Source organism: Cygnus atratus, chromosome 6, assembly GCF_013377495.2.
Source record: "Cygnus atratus isolate AKBS03 ecotype Queensland, Australia chromosome 6, CAtr_DNAZoo_HiC_assembly, whole genome shotgun sequence".
NCBI lineage: Eukaryota > Metazoa > Chordata > Aves > Anseriformes > Anatidae > Cygnus > Cygnus atratus.
Window position 1 is genome coordinate 4,497,787 of NC_066367.1, and position 23,959 is coordinate 4,521,745.

The window sequence follows — 23,959 nt, forward strand, 5'->3', positions numbered from 1 at the left end:
TAATATAGTAGTAATAATAGAGTATTGCCAAACTGTACAGTTATAGTACAATTTATTCATAGTGACCTTCTTACGGAAGAATTTGCTTATAAATAATGAAAAAAGAGAAAAACTGGTCCTGAAATGCCGTGTTTTTTAACTGAATCAAAACCTTAACTATATTTTCTTTCCTACTTTATTTGGAAAGAATGTTTATGATGTTTAGAAGATAATCTGTTTCAATATGAGCAGTGGTGAGCTTAACAATGAATTTTCAAACATATTTTACTTTTAATAGGGTCCACAAGGTCCACAGGGTCCAATTGGACCTATAGGTGAAGAAGGGAAAAGAGGCCCTCGAGGTGATCCTGGGTCAGTAGGTCCACCAGGTCCTGTTGGAGAGAGGGTAAGCAATCCAGAAGAATGTCTTGTGAGAGATGCACTGACAATCTGAAAAGCTTTTGAACTTGACCTAACCATTAATTTTCATAGACTTTGGTTGTAGGTGTGGCCAAACTTTATTTTCCTAACAGTAGTCAAATAATGGCTACGACTTGGTTCTGTACCAGATTAGTGACTTTAGGATGTTGTCTTCTGTAATATAGTATAATCTTTTTGAAAATGATACTTTGAAGCTCAGGATATAAAAATATGGGAAGATGGTTTTTGCATCCTGAATCGATCTTACTTCCTAGTACTATTTTTAGGGAAAGAAATCCATGTCACTATGTATTACTTTTATGGTGGATATTCTAATTTGTGAATTCAGTGTACAGTACAGCATGGTAATAGTTTGTAGACATGATGAGCTAATCTGCAGATGATGTGCTTAACCCCTATACAAACGATCATCCTGTTTTCAAAGAGGTTGTTCAGCATGCATGAATAAAATGCTGATTTTTTTACCACTCCAAATGGCCCAAAAAAACAAGGTTAAAGTATTGAAGTAAGAAAATCATAAAGAAATAAACTGTACCTACCTCCAGACAAGAAACCAATACTTTATTTACAATAAGTTATGTAAAAATTAAGGCAGTAATCTATCTATGGCTTTTCCCAGGGTGCTCCTGGAAACCGTGGTTTTCCAGGTTCTGATGGCTTGCCTGGACCAAAGGTAAATGAAATAAGTGTCTGTCTATTATTTGGTCATTTTTTTAAAATTTTCATACATGCAGATATGAAAGAAAGTGTTCCATTAAAAACATGTGCTTCTGGATAAATGGGCAGATCCTCAAAATCCCTGGAAGTAGATTCACAAGAAATTGGCAAATGCCAAGAAGGGGTCTGAATGTTTTGAGACTAAAAGTTTATTGGGAAAATCACTTTGAATTGCTGTTATGTTCAGCTTTCACTGTATGCCCCTGAGTTAATGCTCCCTCAAGCTCAGATGTGAATAGATAAAAGACATTGACCTCTTTGTACTACTATACTGCTATACACATTGCTCTATAATAAGTGATTATTTGAAGAATTGCCTTTCTTTGTGTGTGGTATAGTTGTTCTAGCTTGTCCCTTGAACAGATCAACTTATTTGTGTTTTTCCTAATTGCTGTAACATTTGCAGGGAAATGACTTACCTATGTGTTTGTCTAGTGTTTCTGCTAATTCTTAACTTTTTGGTAAAAATACAGGGATTCTGAAGTCCTTGTATAAGCTTGCGTTATGAAAGAGTAGAAATTTGGTTTAAAAAAAAAAAAAGTAATAATAATAGAGTATTAATGTTTTGGAAGTCTGTTCTCAAAAAAAATAAATACATATCCTTAATTAAAGATATCTATTGTATTTGACTTTCTCTTACTGTGGCTGTTATACCTGTTAATAAATAGCCCTGGTATCTTTGTAGGGTGCCCAAGGAGAGCGTGGTCCAGCAGGTTCTTCTGGTCCTAAAGGAGGTCAGGGAGATCCTGGGCGCCCTGGTGAACCTGGCCTCCCAGGTGCAAGGGTAAGTAGTTAATAACAGTACACTATAAGCCATGACATTTTTCATTTTCAAAAGTTTGCAGTCATCACTTTGTAAAATTAAGAAACTGCTGTACGAGGACAGATTTATTTCAGTGGGACTACTTAAAGGGTAAAGGCCAAAATACCTGTCGTCTTTTTTTCTGCTGATGTTGGAAAGCACAGGTTCCATTTGTCTCTGAAAGAAACAGCCCTGATTTAGACTGGCTAATGCAACTTAAGGATGTGTGCTTGTAAAGCACGTAGTTACCACAGCTAATATGAATTAAAAGCTAAACCTTCATTGTATTGGTGATTGATGACTTATATAGTTGAGTGGTGCATGTCATCAAGAGATTTTTTTCTGGAAAAAGATTTAGGGAGAATATGGAATGTCACAAAACGAGAGAGGAAACATCAAGAACAAGGGGTGATATAGTTCACTGGGTAATATTGGCAGAAGTAAAGATGAATCTGTGGGAAGTTCAAGAGGTGTAAAAGTGAGAAAAGGGTGAATAGCAAAAAGGAAGGTCAAAGACAGTGGATGATGAAGCTGTAAAGTAGTTGGAAAATAAAGATGAGGACTTTGCATGCAGAGAGGAAAATTGTGTGAAGAATATCTGAGTGCTTTAACAATGGTATTAACTGAGCATATCTTTTGGGTTAATTTACAATTTTCTATTGTCCTACACTTACATGTGCAACCTAACACCAATATTATTCCCACTTTCAGGGTTTGACGGGAAATCCAGGTGTTCAAGGCCCTGAAGGAAAACTTGGTCCTTTGGTAAGCAACATAACACTTGATCCTTTCAGCTAATTCCACAGTAATTCAGAGATCTCAACTCATTAAAATTACGTTATTAACCTGATTTTTCTTGATTTCTGAAGGTTCACCTTCTCTTTTAAGTGTTCACTTTGGATTCCCAACTCCAAAATTAGTGCAATTAATGTTCCTATAATTTTGTCTGTATAACAGTGTCTGCTTAGCAGTTGCTGCAATATTTTTCAATCATTGTGAACTAAATATCTTTTCTAAGTGTCTCTTTTTGGGAACAATATAATAATTGTGTGTAATGGTTCAATTATAACAATTACGTATTTGCTTAGCTTCAACAGTGTGGCTAGAGCTCTGTCTGCTTTAAAGACACTTCGACTGATAACTGTAGCACCAAACTACGTTAATATTATTCTATATATGTAAACAATATAAGATAAAGTGTTTTAACTCCCACTTGCTATATTCACCAACTTTAAAACAGAAAATTCTAGCATTAAATGCTGTTTTTTTGTTATGATTGTTTGTTTGGTTTATGTTGGAAAGACGTCCGTCTTCATCGCTGACCTTTTCCCTCTATGATTCCTGAGAAACAGCATGGGTTCAATTACTGAGCTGTGACAAAATGAATCCAATATTTTAATTCCATTTAAGGAAATTATTTTGCTGAAGTAATTCAAGTGATTATCTGGTCACATCATGGTTGTTCTTAAGTTCAGTCAGAGCTGGTTGGGCTCTAGTTACACTGGGAGTCATTTTCCAGAGTTTAATAGGCTCATGTGAATAAATAATATTTTTAATCTCATGTGGAAAATGCTTTTTCTCTGTAGGGTGCCCCTGGAGAAGATGGACGTCCTGGTCCTGCAGGTTCAATAGGAATCAGAGGTCAGCCAGGCAGCATGGGCCTTCCTGGTCCAAAGGGTAGTAGTGTGAGTATTGCATCTAGTACCCAAGGTCTGCTTAACTTTAACCATTTGGAGACATGTTAATAGCTGAAAACAAAACCTAAAAATGGTAATTTTTATTCCTGCAAATTAGGGTGATCCTGGAAAACCTGGAGAAGCAGGCAATGCGGGTGTCCCAGGACAGAGAGTGAGTGTGACTGTGATCATTTTCAGTGCTTACAGAAAGCGTGCATTTCTGTTATGTATGTTCACTATACAAGGCTTTTTACTATGTAATCTTAATTTAGGGAGCTCCTGGTAAAGATGGTGAAGTTGGTCCTTCCGGTCCTGTTGGCCCACCAGTAAGTCAACATTTTCAACACTGCTTGGCTGTCTGACCTACCACCCACTCATTGATCTTTCTGCCTCTATTTTTATTTATCTTCATGCCACTTGTTGATTCCAAACAAAAATTTCAATAACATGAAAAAAAAATCCTACAAAAAATGTGGGCTTTGTATTAAGATGTGCTTATATTGGTATTCCAGTTCCTTTTATGGCAATTATAAAAAAAATAGCACAAGAGCAAAATTTTTTCATAGTTTATTTTCCTAGCTTCCTTAGTTTCAGTGGAACTGAGTGTTTTTCTATCAGCACAGAATTTTGGGGGAGGGTCTTAAAGAAATAAGGAGATAAGTTTTATCTTTTATATCTTTTAGATAGGGTATACCTTGGCCAGGGATAAGTAAAAATGTGTAATAAACAAACACATAATTGTAAATATGCATATTCAGAGAGAAGGAAAATGTGGAACCTGACTCTATTCCTCTAACATTTTTATTTCCTTTTGTGTAGGGTCTGGCAGGAGAAAGAGGAGAACAAGGCCCTCCAGGTCCTACAGGGTTTCAGGTATGTGCATTTATTTTTGTAACAGAAAAAAATAAACCATGTCTTTATCAACTTAAATTAGAGAAGTTCAATCAAGTGGTGTTTAACAAAACACAGCTTCAGAATTGATGGCAATAGTGCTTAGAATGATTACTGATACATAGCTTTCACATCAACTATACACTAAACTGAACTGGCAAAGGCTTAAATGGCAGCTCTGTATCTCTTGAGACAACTTTTTTTTTTTCGGTTTTTATTTGGAGATTTTCCAAAGATGTTCCAAATACAGAGCAAAATATTTTTTTTTTTTTGATAATGAAGTATTAATTAAGTCAATCTGTTTATAGAGAACTTAATTTTTTAGGGATAGTATACATATGTCTGACAAACGTTAAAGAAGGGCTGCCATTTCACTTGGAGTGGGGAAACACTGATGTAATATTCTTGTAACTATTTCACTTGGGGATCTCTGCTGGCATAATCTTGTACTGTGTATAATACATTCATATTCTTGGTGTCTTAAATCTGGATTTACATAATTTTTCATCATTTTTTAAACATATTTTATTTTTACATTTTTTAAATTTACATTTTAACAGGGCTTGCCTGGGCCACCAGGTCCTCCAGGTGAGGGAGGAAAACCAGGTGATCAGGTAATTTCTGCATAATTTGACAATAATTCACTTCATAATCTAGTTTTACCTTTTCTTTTATTCTCTTTGTAATTTAATTGCTCACACTGTTTCATAATATTTACTGATGTAGTTGACAAGCTGTCTATCAAGACTACTCTTGGATAAAATAATTACTAGAATATAGTCATCTTCTCTTGTCGTGGACAGATAGCACCCAGAACTAGTCATTTACATTACAGTACCTTGGAAATGAAAATGTTTCTCTCTAATTTCACAGCTATAAGGCTATGAATAATATTTTCATTCTAATGGTGAGCTCTCTTTTGCATAGGGTGTTCCTGGAGATCCTGGAGTTGTTGGTCCGTTGGGCCCTAGGGTATGTATTTTCAAGTATTTTCTTTCAGAAATATTTATAACAGTTCTCTGAGGTTGAAAGCTGATTCATTATATGATCTTTAACAGCTATCATGAACATTTTGTCTTTTTTTTATTTCAATTTTACCTCCAATAAAATGATTATAAACATGGATACATTTTGAGGCGGTATGTTTTTCTGTGAAACCGACCACCTCTAATGGCTCCATAGCTCAAGAAACAGTGTTAATTAATAGGTGCTAAGGTATTTGAACTCTTTTTTAGTCTGTAAAACTGTTTGGCTTACAGTTTGTGAAATGGCTTTATTTTGCTGAACAACACACGGTATTACCTGCCTTTAAAATAAAAACATAACACTTTTTTTCATTGGATTGGTTTGCCTAGAATATGTTTGTAGGTTCCTTTTTTAAATAGCAGTTCTGTGCTTATGGTGTATTAAAGGTTTTTCCTACCAGACTTGTACCCTAGCTAGTAAATAATTAATATTTATCCATTTTTTTTAGGGAGAACGAGGCAATCCAGGGGAAAGGGGAGAGCCAGGTGCATCAGGACTTGCAGGTGAAAAGGGTATGGCTGGAGGTCATGGTCCTGATGGTCCAAAGGTAAGTTGTAGGGAAATTTGTATTGCTGCAGTGAAGTCTTTTATAATTATTTTCATTTGCAAGAACATAAGAGAGATCTTTCCTTTTTTTGTTTGTGTTTTTCAGTACAACAGGGCACAGCCATTTCTAAACTGCAAAAAAACCTCTAGCAATAGCTCTGTTTTAATAACCATGTCAGTTTACTTGAAGAGGCTTGGCAGGGTTGCGCGCTTAAAAGCAAATGCTGAAAATTGCATGCCTTTCTTTCACCCGCAATTGATTTAATTGGGCCTAGGAAGATCACACCAATAAGGGAGTGCCTCAGTGTGGGACCTGTAATGGATATGAGCTGTGAGAAGCAAAGCATAATTAAAAATCTCTGGCAACTTTTAGCTGTTTCTACTTTGTGTAATAGACCTATGTGGCATCAAGGGCAAGTTAGAGAGAAGCTCAAGCTTCTATTTTTGTCTATTCTCATTACCAGTAAGCACTGAGTACATGCTAATGTATTTGAAAGGACTATGGTATTATGATTTCCTGAGTAACACAATGGGAAATGAAAAGTATTTGGACATGAATAGGGTCCAAATTTAAGAGAAAATTATTACTTGAAACTACCCCAGAGACTTCAACACAAGGCACAGCATGTTCTGCAGCCTAGAGACAAAGATACTTCTCAGATGAATAGACAACAACTTGCTCTTTATTTGTTTCAGGGAAGCCCAGGCCCAAGTGGGACGCCTGGTGATCCAGGCCCGCCGGGTCTTCAAGGTATGCCTGGAGAAAGAGGGATTGCTGGAACACCAGGCCCGAAGGGCGATAGAGTAAGTCTCTCTATTTCTGTTGTGCTGAGTAGAATCAGCCATCTCTTAATACTGCAGTTGTCCCAGGTGTGAACCATTCAGTGTCATAACTTAGACTTTCTGGGTATTTTCCACAGGGTGGCATAGGTGAGAAAGGTGCTGAAGGTACAGCTGGCAATGATGGGGCAAGAGTAAGTAAATCTCTCACTTTTTAGACCTGCTCTTCACACAGAAGATTGTTTATTGTGTTATGGGTACTCAGGTCATAGAATCAAACAGTACTCAACTTGGAGATATGATGGGCTGAAGTTCTCATTCTGCCTATGATCCAGATTTGGTTTTCAAGTTTTTCCAAGATAGATGTGCACAGTATTCTGGTATGCCTGTGTTCCAAGCCCATATTTTGTATAATAGATAATGGGAATTAAGATGTTAATGGAAAAGATTCCCAGAAGTAGTATGTTAATTTGGGATTCTAAATATTCAAGAAAGTAATATGGCTAGTGCTGTATGATCATCAAATGTAGTTGATTGGTTTGGACAGAGAGATTGGAACCTATTTGCCTAACTCCCCCATGAAGAGAAAAAGGAAACTTTTGAGGAGTGTGCAAGATATATATGAAACTTCAAAAGTAACGATAGAAACTTTAAAATTAAAGAGTGAAATACTAGCATAAAAGATATAGTCTGCTTCTTGTAAGTCGGTGAAAAATGACTTCATTTCCTCTTGAGAGGGACAAATGAAGCCAGAGCTGTTTTTTATCATTGGCCTTATCTATAAATGCTGCAAAGAAGAAGATGAATTTAGTGAAGAAAGAGAGAATGAGGGAAAGCAAGGTTATTGAGATATGCGATTTTGGTTACTGGGAAAGGAAACGCTAGTAAATTTTAGATAAAGAAGACCCGATAATTATTCAGAAATAAAGGAGAATTTTAAAGGAATGAAGAAGCATATGGATACAGTAACATATGAAAAGTTTTAAAATAACCATTTTGAAGAACCATCATTTTTTTAACTTCTTTTCATCTTCATTTGTTCAAAAGGGTCTCCCTGGTCCAATAGGCCCAATGGGTCCAGCAGGTCCCACTGGTGAAAAGGTAAACAGATTTTTATGCCATTTCCCTACTGAAGTTTCTAATCATCATGCTTTGTTGAAACTTTTGTTACTCATCAGATAAGTTACTTGGAAACTAACCTTAAATTTTATTTTAAGGGTGAACCAGGTCCTCGAGGTCTAGTTGGTCCTCCTGGCTCTCGTGGAAACCCTGTGAGTAAACATTTGTTTTTTTCCTGGCATAAGTTAAAAAATAGTACCAAGGTATGGCTAATATCTAACTCTGATCCACACTCCAGGCATTTGTATCATTTACTGATATATTTTCCTTTTTCTTCTCCTTCCTTTGTAGCCAAAATCTGTAGTTCCTGTCTTGATGCTGTGCACTTGCAGAAGTATTGCCAGATCCTGTTGCTCTGTCTTACACTTGTTTTAGGGCAATCTTTACATAAAATTACCCTCATGTACCTCAGACCTGAAAGTATGACACCACGTTTAATTGTTTAAATCTTTTTAAACGCATGCCCACACCAGATACTACTGTATCCATAAGAATATTTAGATGGAAAAAAGCTCAGAGATGCATCTTATTATTGGACATATCCAATTATGTTAGTTCTTGTCATCTTCCATTTGTGATTTTAGAGATTTTGAGGGTTGGCTTGAATGATTAAAGATTTAGAAGCTTAGCCCTTCTAGATCCTTCATACTGCTTGGAATTGATTATGTCTCTGTCATAAATCAGAACAATCTTAATTCCAGTATAAATTGGAACAGCTTCCACCCCTCTGGGGAGTGCTGGAGCTTGGCAGACTTCAGCTCCCCCATTTCCAAACAAATGGTTTGTGGAAAGCTCAGTTGAAGCAGTGCACAGCCCATTCTGACCTTGTAGAAGAATACACATTTGAATTATTATTATTATTTTTTATTTTTAATTTTTCCCCGATGAGAATGGCAGGTTCCATAGAGCGTATGTTCTTCAGTTAATCCTGCAGCCACTGGAAGTGGTTTGGAGGATTAAGAGCAGAATTCCTCTTAATGCTGTTCTACTGCTTGCACGTGTCTTCCATCTCTAAATTCCAAAAGTTTACATATAGTCTTGAACACACGGAAGATCTTGATGTCATAGTTAACATCCTTTATATTGTGATTAAATGCTCATTTGATTCTGATTAATAAAGCAAGAATATAATCACACTTATGACGAGAAATGTTTAGCTTCTTTTCTTCTGTATTTATGTGCAAATTTTACCATATATAGAAAGACATTTATGTTAAATACAATTATTCTTAATTTTTTGACCAGGGTTCCCGAGGAGAAAATGGCCCAACGGGTGCTGTTGGTTTTGCTGGTCCTCCGGTATGTGTTTTGTAACACTAATGAGTTTCCTTTAGTCATGCTTTGACTTTAGTTTCTTTCATTATGAATAATACTGCAGTGTTCTGGAATGAGTCACATTTTTGTTTCAAAAAGAGATTTTTTTTTCCCATCATTATATAAAGTAGAGAAGAGGGCCAATGAATACCCTAGACAGTTGAAAAGTAATTTTGTTGTTAAGATTATGTAATTGTTCACCAGATTTCATATCTTCATGAATATGCTATGTTGCTCCTTTGAGATTAAAATGAGGCAAGTTGTAAAGTGTCATCTACTAAAAGTAGAAAAGATTTCCTCCATGGCTAGTGGAAGATGGACTGAATTGATGGAGCAAATAGAAAAATTGTGAGCTTTTCAGTGAATACCTCCAAACTTTCCCAGAGTCTAAATATTGTGATTCAATCTTTCACAAAGACTTAGGCAACTGCTTTCCCTGATGGGAAATGAAAAAAGAATGTTTGTTCAGCCTCTTTTACTTTTAGATATGCAATAGGTGTCAAGGAAAATAGAAAATCTAAAGAAATTGAAAGTATTAACTAGCTTAGAAACTATTGTTAATGGAAATACTGATTTCACAGAGTTTTCAGAAAGCATATCTGTGATCTGCAGATTGTGGTGAACTGTTAGAGTTCTATTGAGTCGACCCATTGAGCAAATGCACTGTTCTTTGGGCTGATTTGTTCTCCTGTTATTTTTTACTTCTAGTTATTTCCTACAAAATGTCTTTGTTAAGTTAGAAAAATGTGGTATTCTCTGACTTGATGCCTCTTCTAAACACGATCTCTTATAGGGCCCTGATGGTCAGCCAGGTGTGAAAGGTGAACCTGGGGAACCTGGACAGAAAGGAGATGCTGGATCTCCAGGACCACAGGGTCTTGCTGGGTCTCCTGGTCCACCAGTAAGTATAAATAACATAATCAGAGAAACAGTGGCATAGGTTGATCTTGCTTAATTAAAATGTCCTGAGTGTTCACTATCACCCCACGTTTCTTCTTAGGGTCCTCCAGGTGTTCCGGGTCTGAAAGGTGGTCGAGGAACTCAGGGTCCCCCTGTAAGTAGATTTAATTTTTTGTGAGCTGACTGCAGATAATCTAATACTGCAAATTTATGCGATGTGTGTATCATTGCTCATCTCAGATCGTGTTTCACAGCCTGTAACTATAGCATTTGCTCACTAATTCAGTTAAGAAAACTTTAGGCGATCCATGCTATATTTCTTTCAGTAAAGTTGATATTAAAATGTTTTTTTTTTTTTTTTTAGGGTGCTACTGGATTCCCAGGATCTGCTGGAAGAGTTGGACCTCCAGGACCAACTGTAAGTCAATTGACATATTCCTCATAGGTGTAATTTATAAGCTGGTCATCGAGAAATTGAAGACTAAATAAAGTGGGAAGGATGAAGCAATGTTTATGGCCTGATGCTATGGAAGAGAGCACTGACTTCTGTGACTGCATGTTTACATCCGACTTTATTAAATAAAATTCATTAGTCTTGGGGTTGATCCAGTGTGTCCAAATTAATGCAGGACTTTTCACTGGGTTAAGTAGGCTTTGGTTAGGCTTCAAGCTATTCAAGCTGCTCTGGTGAGTTAAAACAGCAACCTTATCTTCCTGTGCCCCTCCACTCCCCTTCAATGACTGAAGTTAGGAGAGTTTTTGTGAAAGGAAGATGCCTCTTCCAGTTTATCTCGCTATGGAGTTACTCGTAAGATCTATTAAAATAAATAAAGTAAGAACACACACACACAAAAATCTCTCATGTCTAAACATTTCTAGAAACACTGTAGTTTTAAAAAAAACACCTGTGGATCTGCAAGTGAAAATTCACCTCCACAAAGATAATTTTGTCCAAAATAACTTGCAGTCATTGTTAGTTTATCCAAAGGTAAAGTTTATGGAAAACATATTATAAATGTGAAATTCTTTAAAAGTATTTGAGAAATTAACAAAGGTGTGTGAAAACACTTACTTGATATTTGAAAGAACGGGCAAGGAGTTATCTGGCAGCAGTTATACACCAGAGGCTAAAAAAGGTGAAATAAAATGTCTTTTAAAGGAGGGAGTTTGGAATGGCAATGGAATGAGGGAGAGGGGTAGAGCTTGGACATAATTTGAAAACCCTGAGAGTCCAGCACAACTGTAAATTGAGATTGTACTAGCTCTGAGCTCTGTCACACTGCGGTCATCCATTAGAGTGTGCATGTTTATAGTTAATCAAAACACATTCCTTAGAGTTTACTGGTCCTGATTAGGAAAAGGTCCAATGTAATGAGGTCTTTTAATCTTATTAGGGAGCTCCAGGACCTGCTGGGCCTATCGGTGAGCCAGGAAAGGAAGGTCCCCCAGGTCTTCGTGGTGATCCTGGTTCTCATGGCCGTGTGGGTGATCGAGGGCCAGCCGGGCCTCCTGGTGGTCCTGGAGACAAGGGTGATGCAGGGGAAGACGGGCAGCCGGTATGTCCTGGTTGTTGTTATTAATTCCCTCTAGGCTTGGTCTTGTATTATTGCTACAGAAATGATGGTAACATCATTTTATCCTTTGTGGATTTCAGGGACCAGATGGCCCCCCGGGTCCAGCAGGAACTACTGGTCAAAGAGGTATTGTTGGGATGCCAGGACAGCGAGGTGAAAGAGGCATGCCAGGATTGCCAGGTCCTGCAGTAAGTAATGACCAAGTTGATATACCAGCCTTGGACATTCTCATGTTTGTGGGTTTGAGAGTATAGTGCACCCTAATGTGAGGAGAAGGTTGGAAATCTCCAATTCCTGGAGTGAATGTAGAGAGAATAGTGAATAACTAAATCTCATGAAAATGCATGAGGTGGGAGATTTTGTTTCTGCCATTATTGGATGACCTGATCCTAAATTAAAAGTGGGTAATATGTTAAGACTTCTTGCTAAAATATTCCTATCTGACTTGAAACTAGATCTTTGAAAAAAACACTCCAGACTGTTCATTTAGGTGCCCAAAGGTCACTTGAATGTGAGTAAATATTCTGTAACTGCTATTTCATAAATTGTGAACTACAGTATTCCAAATTGCCATTTGTGCTCTCTTTACTTTCTTCTGGGGTTTATAGATACTTATTGGAAAGCATAATGATCCAGAAGATCAAGTCATTAAATAGAGTATTAATAAAATGATGATATGGAGGACCTGTCACTACCACTTGATCCATAAAGTCAATTTACAGCCAGAAATTTTTCCAGGCTAACAAAATATGTTGTTGGTGAGACAGACAAAGGAAAAAAAAAGTTACTTATTTCAAACTGCATTACATTTTTGCAGAGTTGGGAAGACCTTGTCTATTGCAGATAAGTCCATCAGATATATTGACATGTCAAGGCGAGTGTGCGCTTAGAGAGTTGCTACTAGATAAACTTCTTGTGAAGCTTCTAGACAATACAAGCCTATTCAAAAGCGACTAACACAATTCAATTGCTTAAAAATACACATTACATTAAATACATAGTCAAAATCTTTAAGAAGAACACATTACTTAATTCTCAGTTTTAGGAAACTATGAATGTTGATGGTAGTTCAGATTCATGAATAGTGTTTTATAGTCAGCCTTTTTCCTGGTGCTTTCTTCGTTTAGTGATTAAAATTTTGATGTCATATTTCTCATCTATTTAGGGTACACCAGGAAAACAAGGTCCCACTGGGCCACCAGGTGATAAAGGTCCCCCAGGACCTATAGGCCAGTCAGGTGCCACTGGTCCCGTCGGTGAAGCTGGCCCAGAAGTAAGTGTTTGAGCCTACTAATATACAAAAATGAGTAGTCTAGTGGTTATTCTCCTATACTTGAAGCTAAAGATGGAGAACAGCTTTCTAGTTCTTGTAGAAATGTAAGATTATGGAGCTAATTGATAGCCCTGTATCTGTTTCACAACTCTAGGGACCTGCTGGTAATGATGGTACTCCTGGACGAGATGGAGCTGTTGGAGAACGTGTAAGAATACGTTGTTTTATTAAGTCAATTATGTAAATCTCCATTTTTATTGTTGATTTATAGTGGATTTCTGTTCTTCATTCAGTTAACCGCCATGGAGAAGTTGTTTTAAAAACATATTATAGCTTTGAATAATAAATGTCTCTCAAAGTTGAGGAAATCTTTATAAGAACGCCTGCCTCCACAAACTCAGACTTGAGTTCTTACAGAATGATTATCTTTGTAGATTGCAACTGTGAGAAAATAGATTAGGAATGCTAAAGACTTATTGCTTTGATCTAGTCCAGTCCTCTTCAGATAATTAATATTGAAATTATGCTCTGCAGGGTGATCGTGGTGAACCTGGCCCTGCAGGCTTACCGGGTTCCCCAGGGGGCCCAGGAACTTCAGGTCCTGTTGGCCCTCCAGGAGATGCAGGTCAAAGAGGTGAAACTGTAAGTGATACCTTTTGTTTGTTTGGCTGGTTTTGTTTTGTTTGCTTTGTTTTTAATATTTTGTTTATCAAGAGAAGTGTTTTGTCTACTTTTGTACATTGCTTCACTTGTCATCTCCTATGCAATCTTTGTAGGGTTCTCGAGGTCCGATGGGTCCCCCTGGTCGTGCAGGAAAAAGAGGTTTGCCTGTAAGTTCTCCACAATTGCTGTGATTTTATCTGAGCTATTTTTTACAGGAATGTGTGTGAGAAACAGAACCCAAATGACAATGCTGAACAGGGCTTCAACTTTTAATGTTCTGACTGCATATGAATACAGGTAGTCTTCTGAACTGTAAAGGTGTACAAATCTGTTTCACTGCACCAGTGTTTTTACTCTTTCTTTAAAAATACTTTGCAGAGAAATAACAAATGCTTTGGAAGTCTCTCTATTTGGAGTGTGATACTGCCCAGAGGATGGGAGACCTGAGTTAGTAAATTGCTAGAGTCTGTCTGACAATTCAAATTAGGGGTAAAGCAATGAATGCTGAACAAAAAGACAGATTTTAGGATCAAAATGGCAGAAATATTAAAGATTAAAAAAAAAAATCACCTGTTCCTATGAAACTGCCTTATTCAGCTTATGAGATTCTGACATCAATCCAAACAGAAAAACAAACAAAACCCATCTATTTGTGTTACATAACTTTTTTACAGTCCAAGCTTGGAACAAAAAATGAATTGCAAACTTGGGAAATTCAAAAGAAAGCTGTCCAGTCCCTAAGCAGAAGTCATATGAGAGAAAGGAAAGTTTATTGGGTAGTTAATGATACTCATGCCACTGATAAACTATTTGGAATTTGGCATTGAGAAATTTAGAATGAAATTAAGGATAACAAATATAGAATTGGAAGCAGAAGCCATTTTTTTCCAATGATTCTTGAATTAGTATGAAAAGATTCAACCTATCTAAAATACCAAGAATGAAATTAAGACAGCAATAGAACCAAGCTATTTGTACTGGGGAGCCTGAACACCGTTATCTGTAGTTAGAGAATGTAACTTCAGTTGTACTTTACTCATAATGAAGGCAAAAAGAGCTGCGAGAAGCGAAGTATACAACATGGAGGTTTTCATACTCAAAACAGGTTTTATTGTTACAAGTGTGTGAAAGATCCTTAATACTTCAATCTTGTCCATGAAAATCATTTGCCATATCCCGTAAGGCAAAGATACTTCGCAATTTCATTATGTAATTTGTTTAGAACCATTATTACAGTTGTTTGTTTTTTTTTTGTTTTCTTTTTTACTCTCTAATGAAACTAAACAGACTAAGTTTACCACACTTGAAATTAAGTATAGCAGTTTTATGTAATTATTTCCTTATTCTTTCATAAAAATTAAGATTCCTAGAGCTGCCTCAGCATCACCTTCTTTTTAGCTTTAGAAGTGAAATAGGTCTTAATACAGTGTCTAAAAGAAAATGATTTTTTTTTTTTCCCAGTTACGAATTTTACATTTCATTACTGATTCTTACAGGGTCCCCAAGGGCCTCGTGGTGACAAAGGTGACAATGGAGATCGGGGTGACAGGGGCCAGAAAGGACACAGGGGTTTCACTGGGCTTCAAGGTCTTCCTGGTCCTCCTGTAAGTTGTTTTGTTTATACTCTAATTTTATTTCCTTGGTTTAATACATTAAACCATGTATTAGACACATATTAAAAACAAAAAAACAAACAAAAAATCAAAACAAGTGAAAAAGCAAGTACACAAGAGCTCCTTTTTTTTTTTCCCAGTAGGTGTTTGTGAGTGGCCTGTCTGTCTGTATTACATTTTTAATGCAATATTACAATACTGCTTCATGGTGAAGTAAACCTGTGCTTTTCAAGATCTGCATTCTCCTCTTCTTGTTCCATTTGCACCAGTCCTGAAAGTGGCCGATCACTGACAGTCTATAATGTGTCAGCACAAGATGTTAAAAAAAAAAAGTTGATAGTTTCTGATAATCACATTAGAGTGTGGAATACTTTTTGTCAGCGTATTTGAACACTTTACCGTCAAGAAATCAAATGCTGAATCTCCTGAGGACTATGACTGTCTCTCTAATATTTGTAAGAACTTCATGTTTTCAGTGGCAATTGGTTGGAAATACTATCAAAAACTTAATTTTTTGACAGTTCTTCACTGATCATGTTCAAGAGCTGAAAGTTTCAGCATGTAGGCAGAGTTAAACAAAACAAAACCCAAAGCATCTTTCCACTTCATAATAGCAGTCAGTTACTCTTTTGTAAGCCAATCTGATTCTATGTGTTGTGAAGCACCGATCTCCTGGAGAAACAACTTTATATATACTTAAGCATCATTCTATATATCTCAGTCATGATTGTTGTAGTTACTGTTTCTTTGTGACAAAAGAGAACAATAAGATGAAAACTGATCAGAAGAGGAAAGGTACTACCCCTTGTTCCTGTATATTATAACCTTATTTGTACATAATGTTGTATATCACTCCCTATTTCTTTAAGACTAAAGGAATATACTGTAAATATCACGATGATAATGATAGTTTCTTCTGTTTAGGGCCCTATTGGTGAACAGGGCAGTCCTGGCATTCCAGGCCCATTTGGTCCTCGGGTGAGTATAAGATTTCAGCCTGGAATTTTTCTTGCTTGTTTTTCCTAAGAATAGATTTCTATTTGGGTTTCATTTTTAGTTTACTGGCTTTTATTGATTTCATTATCATGTTGATTACCATATCTTTTGCTGAAAGGCATTGCCTTGCTTAATATAACAAGGCATTAACGTAAGTGTAGTTTATAGCCAGATAAAAGGTTCAGAATAACTATAGGGCTACAGTCTGCTTATATAGACACTTATGCTACATCTGATGCAAAGCCACATGTGGCAGTTCTGCTTATTGGTATTCTGCCTTTCTTACACCCACTGGGTATCATTGACCCAAAAGTAAAGGTGAAATATGAATCCTTGTATGTTCCTAAGTGACAAAATGTCTCTGGGTCTGTATACATGTGGGCATACAGAAGCTACTCCAAAGTGTTGCACTTGGAATTGAACTCACTTAAACGTTTTAGGAAAAGAAATACCATGGATCCAGTGGATGTATTGTCTGAGGTGATTAACATTAGAAGAACAGCATTGAAACCGTTTTCTTAATTTTAGAGAAGAAAAAGGGCAATTTTTAAAGTTTGGTAATAGACATAGATGATTGTATTGCTTCCTGAAGAGGTATTGCTTGTAAAAAGGCTGTTTTGTATACAACTGTTATTAAATGCTAAAACAGATTCCTTCCTTCTCTTATTTTGTCTAGGGTCCTCCAGGTCCAGTTGGTCCTTCAGGCAAAGATGGAAGTCCTGGGCCACTTGGGCCAATTGGGCCTCCTGGTGTTAGAGGAAGTGTAGGAGAAGCTGGACCTGAGGTAAGCTGTTAGGAATATGGAGGGAAGAGGTTACCTTCACATAATGAGATTTTTTTTGCAATCCATTGCAGCACGTTCTCAAATGTCCATGAGCTCAAGATAAATCATGATACTAGATACAGCTTCTCCAGCAACTAGTTGGGGTAACTATGTATAGGAATCATAAATCATAAAACACATGTTATATCATCCCAAGGAGGGTAGTTTGAAAATTAGAGTGGTCTGAGAAAGGGGTGACGTGGATGAGCATGTGAAGAGTTACAGAATGACATTGCTTATTTTGGGAGCATGGATAGAAAGATGCCTAAAACAACGAGCAAGACAGAGGTGGCACTTTTGGCTGTTTTCCTGTCTTGTAAGACAAATATTTACGGTGTTTCCTGTCTTTATTGTGCAAATGTTTACACTATTTCATTTGAATTTCTGCCAGTTTTCAGAATTTCCATTTCTCCTGAGGCATCAATATTGCATGAATAGTCTGTGGTAAAGTTTAAGAATAATATGTGTATCCAAATATTTCTTTCGTGTAATGAGGCAATACAAGAAATACTACATACCAATATTTTCAGTTTTGCTTTTCATGGTGACTTGCATGCCACTATTAATTGGAAACAATAAGAAATAAATGTTAAGCATTTCATTTGCCAGACGTACAGTGTATTAGTTTGGGTGTGTGCACTAGTTTTGGAGCACTAATTAATCTCAAAGGAAATGCTACATTTTGATATACCTTCTGATGCACCAGAGCATCAAACTTACAGTGAAGGTATATTGCAGACTTTCCACTGCCAAGGAGCTCACAGAGCCTGCACATGGACATATAATGCTTATTGACAGATGTTTTCTGTCTCAAGGCTCAGTTACCTCCCCACATAGCACAGTCCAGATTAACAGAAGGACCTCAAAACCTGCCACTCAGGGATATCTTCTTATTCAGGAAAATACCTGCTGTGTCAAATCAGGATGATGTGAATTCTGTTTCACATCTTTGGTGACCTGGGGCCAGAAAGCTTAGCGCTATGAAAGAAAAACGTATAGATGGCTCCAAATTTTCCCTCCAGGTTTACCAATTGCAAGTGTGCCTGAGGTGACTCAGGGGAGGCAGGAATTTTAGATTGCTCTAAAAATTACTTGCAACTGTTTGGGATTCTATGAAGTAAAGCAATTAGGCTGGGGTTTGAGAACAAGGAGGGACAGATGGCTTAAAAAACTGGAATCAAGAGGCTGTTCCTTGATGACTTTTTCCAGCTGTTGTCTGCAAGCTAGAGTAAGAAAAAATTGAGCAAGGTATTAAGACAGTCAGTGAGGACATGAAGCAGAGTGCAGTTCTAATCTCTTCTCAGAGCGTGGTACCTCATGTGTCATTCTAATCTCTTACCTCTGATCCTGGAAATTTAAACTGCTTACCTATATCTGAATTTTCCCTGCACATCAAGGTGACTGGCCTTGAAGTTTTGCTTGTTTAGTTGCTAGTTTCTATATCATTTTGCCTAGTATTCACTCTGCTGTGCCTCTATTGCCTTTTTTTTGTTTGTTTTATCTTAGGGTCCACCAGGTGATCCTGGCCCTCCAGGCCCTCCAGGCCCTCCAGGCCACCTCACTGCTGCCATTGGTGACATTATGGGACACTATGATGATGCTATGGCAGATCCACTCCCAGAGTTTACTGAAGATGAAGCAGCTCCAGATGACCACAATAAAACAGACCCAGGAGTCCATGCCACACTGAAGTCACTGAGCAGCCAGATTGAGACTATGCGCAGCCCGGATGGTTCAAAGAAACACCCAGCACGGACTTGTGATGACCTGAAGCTGTGTCACCCATCCAAGACAAGTGGTGCGTATAAACACACCACCTTCTGTATGAGCCATATGATTCGTCTTATTTCCGATATATACTTGGTCACTGAAAAAAAGTGTAGTACAGATTTTGATGGTCTAAATCAACATTAACACTAAGTACTCAAAAACTTCTCATAAAAATTATTTCTTCTTCCCTATGAAGTATGTATTATGTTGTGCTGCATATTCATTTATCCAATATATATTCAGATGTATTTTTTACATCTGAAATGTTTTATACTTCCATGGACTACTAATTCTGAAAGTGTTAGCACAATGGAGTACCACTTACGTGATGATAGATGCAAGTTGGTACATCAGTTGTGAATAGTGGCTTAATTGTTACTAGCTCAAAATGTTACCTGTGAATTGATGTCCTATGAATGCTTTCCATCCAGAATTCTCTGATGCTGCTCCATACTGGCAATTCATAGGTGGCAATATTCTAACATGCAAATTAGGAGTATTCCTAATTAATATGGGTTACCAGTGATAAATCAGAACAGACTGGAAGGTAGAGACAATTTGTTGCAGGCCTTAACAACTTTTCACCTGTTTCCTGATACGTTGCCTCCAGCATCAGCTTAGGAGTGGCTGACATCAGTTCAGAATCTGCAGAGAAAAATATCTTCTAGCATTTTTTGTGTACTTTATGTGCTTGGAGCATTCAGGAGCTTTGAAATGGATTTAAATAACCTTAAACAACTTTCAAGTCTGAATTCCCCAATTTGGAAATATTTGAAATACTTGTCAGCTTTCAATTAAAGCACCATTATTGTGTATATCCGAAGCACACATCAAAACACACAATGGATTGTCACATGAAAGATATGCATGCTTTTTCTTGTTTTTTGTACTGTCAAGACATACTTTTTCATATAACTCCCCTGTTATTTCAAGAATTTTAGTAACATAACAGAATTTTATATTTCATTTATTATTCTTTGTAGGTGAATATTGGATTGATCCTAACCAGGGATGTGTTGAAGATGCTATAAAAGTATACTGCAACATGGAAACTGGAGAGACCTGCATTTCTGCAAATCCATCTGCTATCCCACGTAAAACATGGTGGACCAGCAGATCATCTGACTTGAAGCCCATTTGGTATGGCCTTGATATGAACAGGGGTTCACAGGTAACTAAATATATTTTATTTCAAGAATTAACTACTGTGAACATTGATTCCTTCTGGTTTAGAATTTCGTCTGCTCTACTGAGAAGATTCTGCAACAGTCAGAACATTTTAACTCTTGATTAGACTCGGTTATATACAGTTGGTTGTAATCATACAGAAATTATAGGAAAGGGAGCTGGGAGGAACAATGAAAGAACATCTGAGGCAGGATTGGCTATAAATAAACCACTTCTGGTAGATGTTTATTTCTCTTGACCCTAAAAATTCCAGCTTTTTTAACAACCTATTTTAGTAACTCACTATCTTTGTATTTAGGGTGTATATTTACCCTAATATATGATTGAAATCACTGCTGTAATTGTTTAATTGAATTCTATACTTTCTTTCAGAAAGCTCCATACTGCTAAAGTTACAAGTTTTACTTTGTTAATTCTGTCACCTAATCTGTTTTTAAAGAAAATAAAGTTGTTGTCATGTGTGTCATAGTGTTTCAGAAACGTTTATAAAATTTACAAGATCCTAATCAATTTTCATGTAATAAATGGTGATCTATTTCATATCTTCACAGTTTGTATATGGGGATACAGCTGTCACTCAAATGACATTCCTGCGCCTCTTATCAAAGGAAGCATCCCAGAATATCACTTACCTTTGTAAGAACAGTGTTGGGTACATGGATGACCAGACAAAGAACCTGAAAAAAGCAGTAATTCTGAAAGGGGCCAATGACCTGGAGATCAAAGCAGAAGGAAACAGCCGATTCAGATACACTGTGCTTCATGACAGCTGTTCAGTAAGTTCTGTCTTTTTGTCACTTGGTATGGGGTAAAAGGACTTTTGGCTTCTAACAATGGCAGTAATGGCAGTTCTTCCTTAATTTGGAAAAAAAAAAAATCCATAGAATAGGGTGACTACAATGCTGCAGAATTTCACCATGAATTATAGAAGTAAGTGATTGCATAGGTATTTTACTAATTCCAATTTTATATAATAGAAGTCTTCATTATTTAGAGGATATTTATAACTTACTAGTTATTAGTGAGCATATGGAAATAGATATCTTCAGAGTTTGCATTTCCCAATATTTGTTTACTTCTGTGTTAAATCACACAAAGAAGTCAGTTAATTTCAAGCATCTGTCTACCAATTGGGTAGGATTATTGCAGCAATACCCTGGAGGAAATTCATTGGTATTGTGGCTGACTGAATAGGAAAGGAAAATGTTCCCCCCAAAACTTTTTAGTGGCCTTAAAAACAGAAAGTAGAGGTTGTTTAAATTTTGTCAAGTTCAATAGCATTCTCAGCCTAGTCCAAGATATACAGCAAAATATGCCTAAAATTTGTTTTGCCCTTTATATATATCAGACTACTCTCTGTACTTTAAAGGAATGTACTTCAAGAATGTGAGTGCAGGTCACATAAAGAAAAATTTAATATCAAAAAGAACAATCAATCCAGCTTGAGGGAGGAATCCTGCTGTCAGTCGGAAGGATCTGTTCATCACTGTAAAAGAAAGACATACGCATTGTAAAATAATCAAGGTGCAGTGCAGAAGGGGATGCCGTTACTCAGCAGAGATGCAATGAGATAATTCTGACATATCTCGGACAATTGACTCACCAGCTGGAATTCAGGCTGTTTCTCAGATGAGATTTGGACTAATTCCCACCCTCCCCTCCCCCCCCCCCCCTTTTTTTTTTTTCCAGAAACGTAATGGGAACGTGGGCAAGACTGTCTTTGAGTACAGAACACAAAATGTGGCACGCTTACCTATCATAGATATTGCACCAGTGGATGTTGGCAGCACTGACCAGGAATTCGGAATTGAAATTGGGCCAGTTTGTTTTGTGTAAGAGGAAGGGGGGAGATTAACACACTACACAGCCACAGCAGCAATTAAACACATGAACTTAGACTGATTGAAGTTAATCCTGAGACTCTTGAAGTAATGGCTGATATTGGATCAGCATTGTATATACAGTTCTTGTTAAATGCCCGGCCTCCTTTTGAATATTTATTTTACTTATAAACGTTCCGTTTTAAATGATTGAAACCAACTTTTTAGTACAACAGTACGATTTTAAGAGAACTGATGACCACCTTTTAAAAATTACATGAATATTTGTCCTTGCTTTTGTTTCAGATAACTTCAGAATTTACAGGTATTCAAAATAGATAGTTTTAATGTGGGACTATGTAAAGCTCTAATAATTTCTTTTGCTTGGATGCATACTGAATAACAGAAAAGTAGAGCACTTTTGTGAACTGTTGGCAATATTTCAATCATATCTACTCTCTCTACCCCAGTTTATCTTCCTGTGGTTGCCAGTGTGTTAGCCATTCACAGATATCTGTCTCTTGTAGAAGAAAATCTCTCAGACAAAATCATCTGAATCTGGCATTGTCTTTCCTGCACTTTCCTATATAATAGTCTGCTCATAAGAGTATTCCACAGCCATGATTAATTTATGAAGCAAAAATACTACTGGGGTAAATACAAGATTTCAGTAGAGGTGTCCCATATCTTAAATTGTAAGGCCTGATTTCACTTCTCACAATGTATCTGTGTAATTCCATTAAAAAATTATTAAGCTTCAAAATACATTTTAAACCCAATACTTGTCGATTTTCCGATACTTGCCCATCTAATAAGCCACTACATATCAAATTATACCAGTGTCTTATATATGGTGCCAATTTATGTATGTTGCAAATCATTTACATGTATATCAGACCAATTGCTAATAAAGAGAAAGAAAATTTAGAAATTCATTGGTTTTAGCTGACATCCAGACATGCATCACCAGTAATTTTGTCTTACTGGTCTTGAGCTGTCAAGGCAAGAAAATTCCATCATTTCTTAGCATGAGCTACCTCATCTCTGGAAGTTGGGATGCATTTAATATTCCTATTTTTATTTTAGATATTAAAAGGTGCTATGCTTCTGTTATTATTTTGAGAAAGGAGATAGGCAGGGCAAAAACAAAAAAAAAGTGATGGTGCTAAATGACTCTGTAGAAGGCCGATGAAATAAAGATGCTGACTGTCAATGTCATTTTCAGAGTTTAGCTGTTAGGCTTACGGTGTTTGAGAGAACAATGTTGCAGTGCATTTATTTGTTGGTCATGCAGTATATAAAATGTTTTGTGCCACCAGCATGCTTTATTTTGTAAAGTATGTGGATACAAACTTACGTAGTTTTTTTTTTATTATTATTATTTCTTTATTGCATCTGTGCTCTCCAAGTTTTTTGTTTGTTTCTTTAAAAAAAATAAAAATAAACAGCTGGGGCCATCCCTAAAGAAAGTCATGCACATAGCTTTATTCATGTATCTTTGCAAAGCATTTAATTAAATACATGCTTCTCGCTATGGAAGTGGTTTCCTTTTTGTAGAATTCCTTCCAGTGTGTCCCATATCAGTTTGTTTCCAAAGTAAAAATAGTAAGTATTTAACTTTTGTTTTGTTGTGTTGCTGTTTGAAAAACTCCTTTGCAATGTGTTCACCTGAAGTATTTTACACCAAAGAATATGAAAGTATATTGAATAATACTTTGTGACAGTTTTCACAAGGTAGGTGTCGATTTGTTTGGAGTAGTCACAAGAACTACTACTAAGGCTGCCAAACTTGTGTTGTCTGAGACACCAGAGATTTGTATTTTTTATTTGAAACTGAGCAAAATGTGATTTATCTGATTCCAAGTGTCAATGTAAGTTATCTCTGACAGAAAACAGTTTCTGGACAAGCCATAAAGTTGCACTTTATTAAGGCAGGCAAGAATTTGTTTGTTTCCTCCTGAAAGGGCAGGAGCTTTGGAAGTTCCCTTATTGTCCATAGGCGCATCCATAGGAGTTGGGAGTCATCAGATTCATGCTGTCATTATCTG

At 36.8% G+C, this 23,959-nt stretch overlaps 1 protein-coding gene across 1 annotated transcript in view; it reads left to right on the top strand.

Moving 5' to 3' along the window:
• The window catches only part of COL5A2 (collagen type V alpha 2 chain), a 54,413-nt gene extending 30,968 nt beyond the window's left edge, over positions 1-23,445 (top strand). Inside the window, exons 23-54 of the mRNA XM_050711644.1 lie at positions 278-385; positions 1,040-1,093; positions 1,823-1,921; positions 2,651-2,704; positions 3,526-3,624; positions 3,734-3,787; positions 3,888-3,941; positions 4,435-4,488; positions 5,067-5,120; positions 5,434-5,478; positions 5,981-6,079; positions 6,775-6,882; positions 6,999-7,052; positions 7,906-7,959; positions 8,076-8,129; positions 9,223-9,276; positions 10,085-10,192; positions 10,292-10,345; positions 10,556-10,609; positions 11,586-11,747; positions 11,846-11,953; positions 12,931-13,038; positions 13,193-13,246; positions 13,573-13,680; positions 13,815-13,868; positions 15,198-15,305; positions 16,239-16,292; positions 16,987-17,094; positions 18,640-18,931; positions 19,887-20,074; positions 20,643-20,867; positions 21,781-23,445. Coding sequence (XP_050567601.1) covers positions 278-385; positions 1,040-1,093; positions 1,823-1,921; positions 2,651-2,704; positions 3,526-3,624; positions 3,734-3,787; positions 3,888-3,941; positions 4,435-4,488; positions 5,067-5,120; positions 5,434-5,478; positions 5,981-6,079; positions 6,775-6,882; positions 6,999-7,052; positions 7,906-7,959; positions 8,076-8,129; positions 9,223-9,276; positions 10,085-10,192; positions 10,292-10,345; positions 10,556-10,609; positions 11,586-11,747; positions 11,846-11,953; positions 12,931-13,038; positions 13,193-13,246; positions 13,573-13,680; positions 13,815-13,868; positions 15,198-15,305; positions 16,239-16,292; positions 16,987-17,094; positions 18,640-18,931; positions 19,887-20,074; positions 20,643-20,867; positions 21,781-21,927 — 3,030 coding nt within the window. The 3' untranslated portion in view covers positions 21,928-23,445. The remainder of the gene's footprint in view (positions 1-277; positions 386-1,039; positions 1,094-1,822; positions 1,922-2,650; positions 2,705-3,525; positions 3,625-3,733; positions 3,788-3,887; positions 3,942-4,434; positions 4,489-5,066; positions 5,121-5,433; positions 5,479-5,980; positions 6,080-6,774; positions 6,883-6,998; positions 7,053-7,905; positions 7,960-8,075; positions 8,130-9,222; positions 9,277-10,084; positions 10,193-10,291; positions 10,346-10,555; positions 10,610-11,585; positions 11,748-11,845; positions 11,954-12,930; positions 13,039-13,192; positions 13,247-13,572; positions 13,681-13,814; positions 13,869-15,197; positions 15,306-16,238; positions 16,293-16,986; positions 17,095-18,639; positions 18,932-19,886; positions 20,075-20,642; positions 20,868-21,780) is intronic.
• The last annotated feature ends 514 nt before the right edge of the window (positions 23,446-23,959 follow it).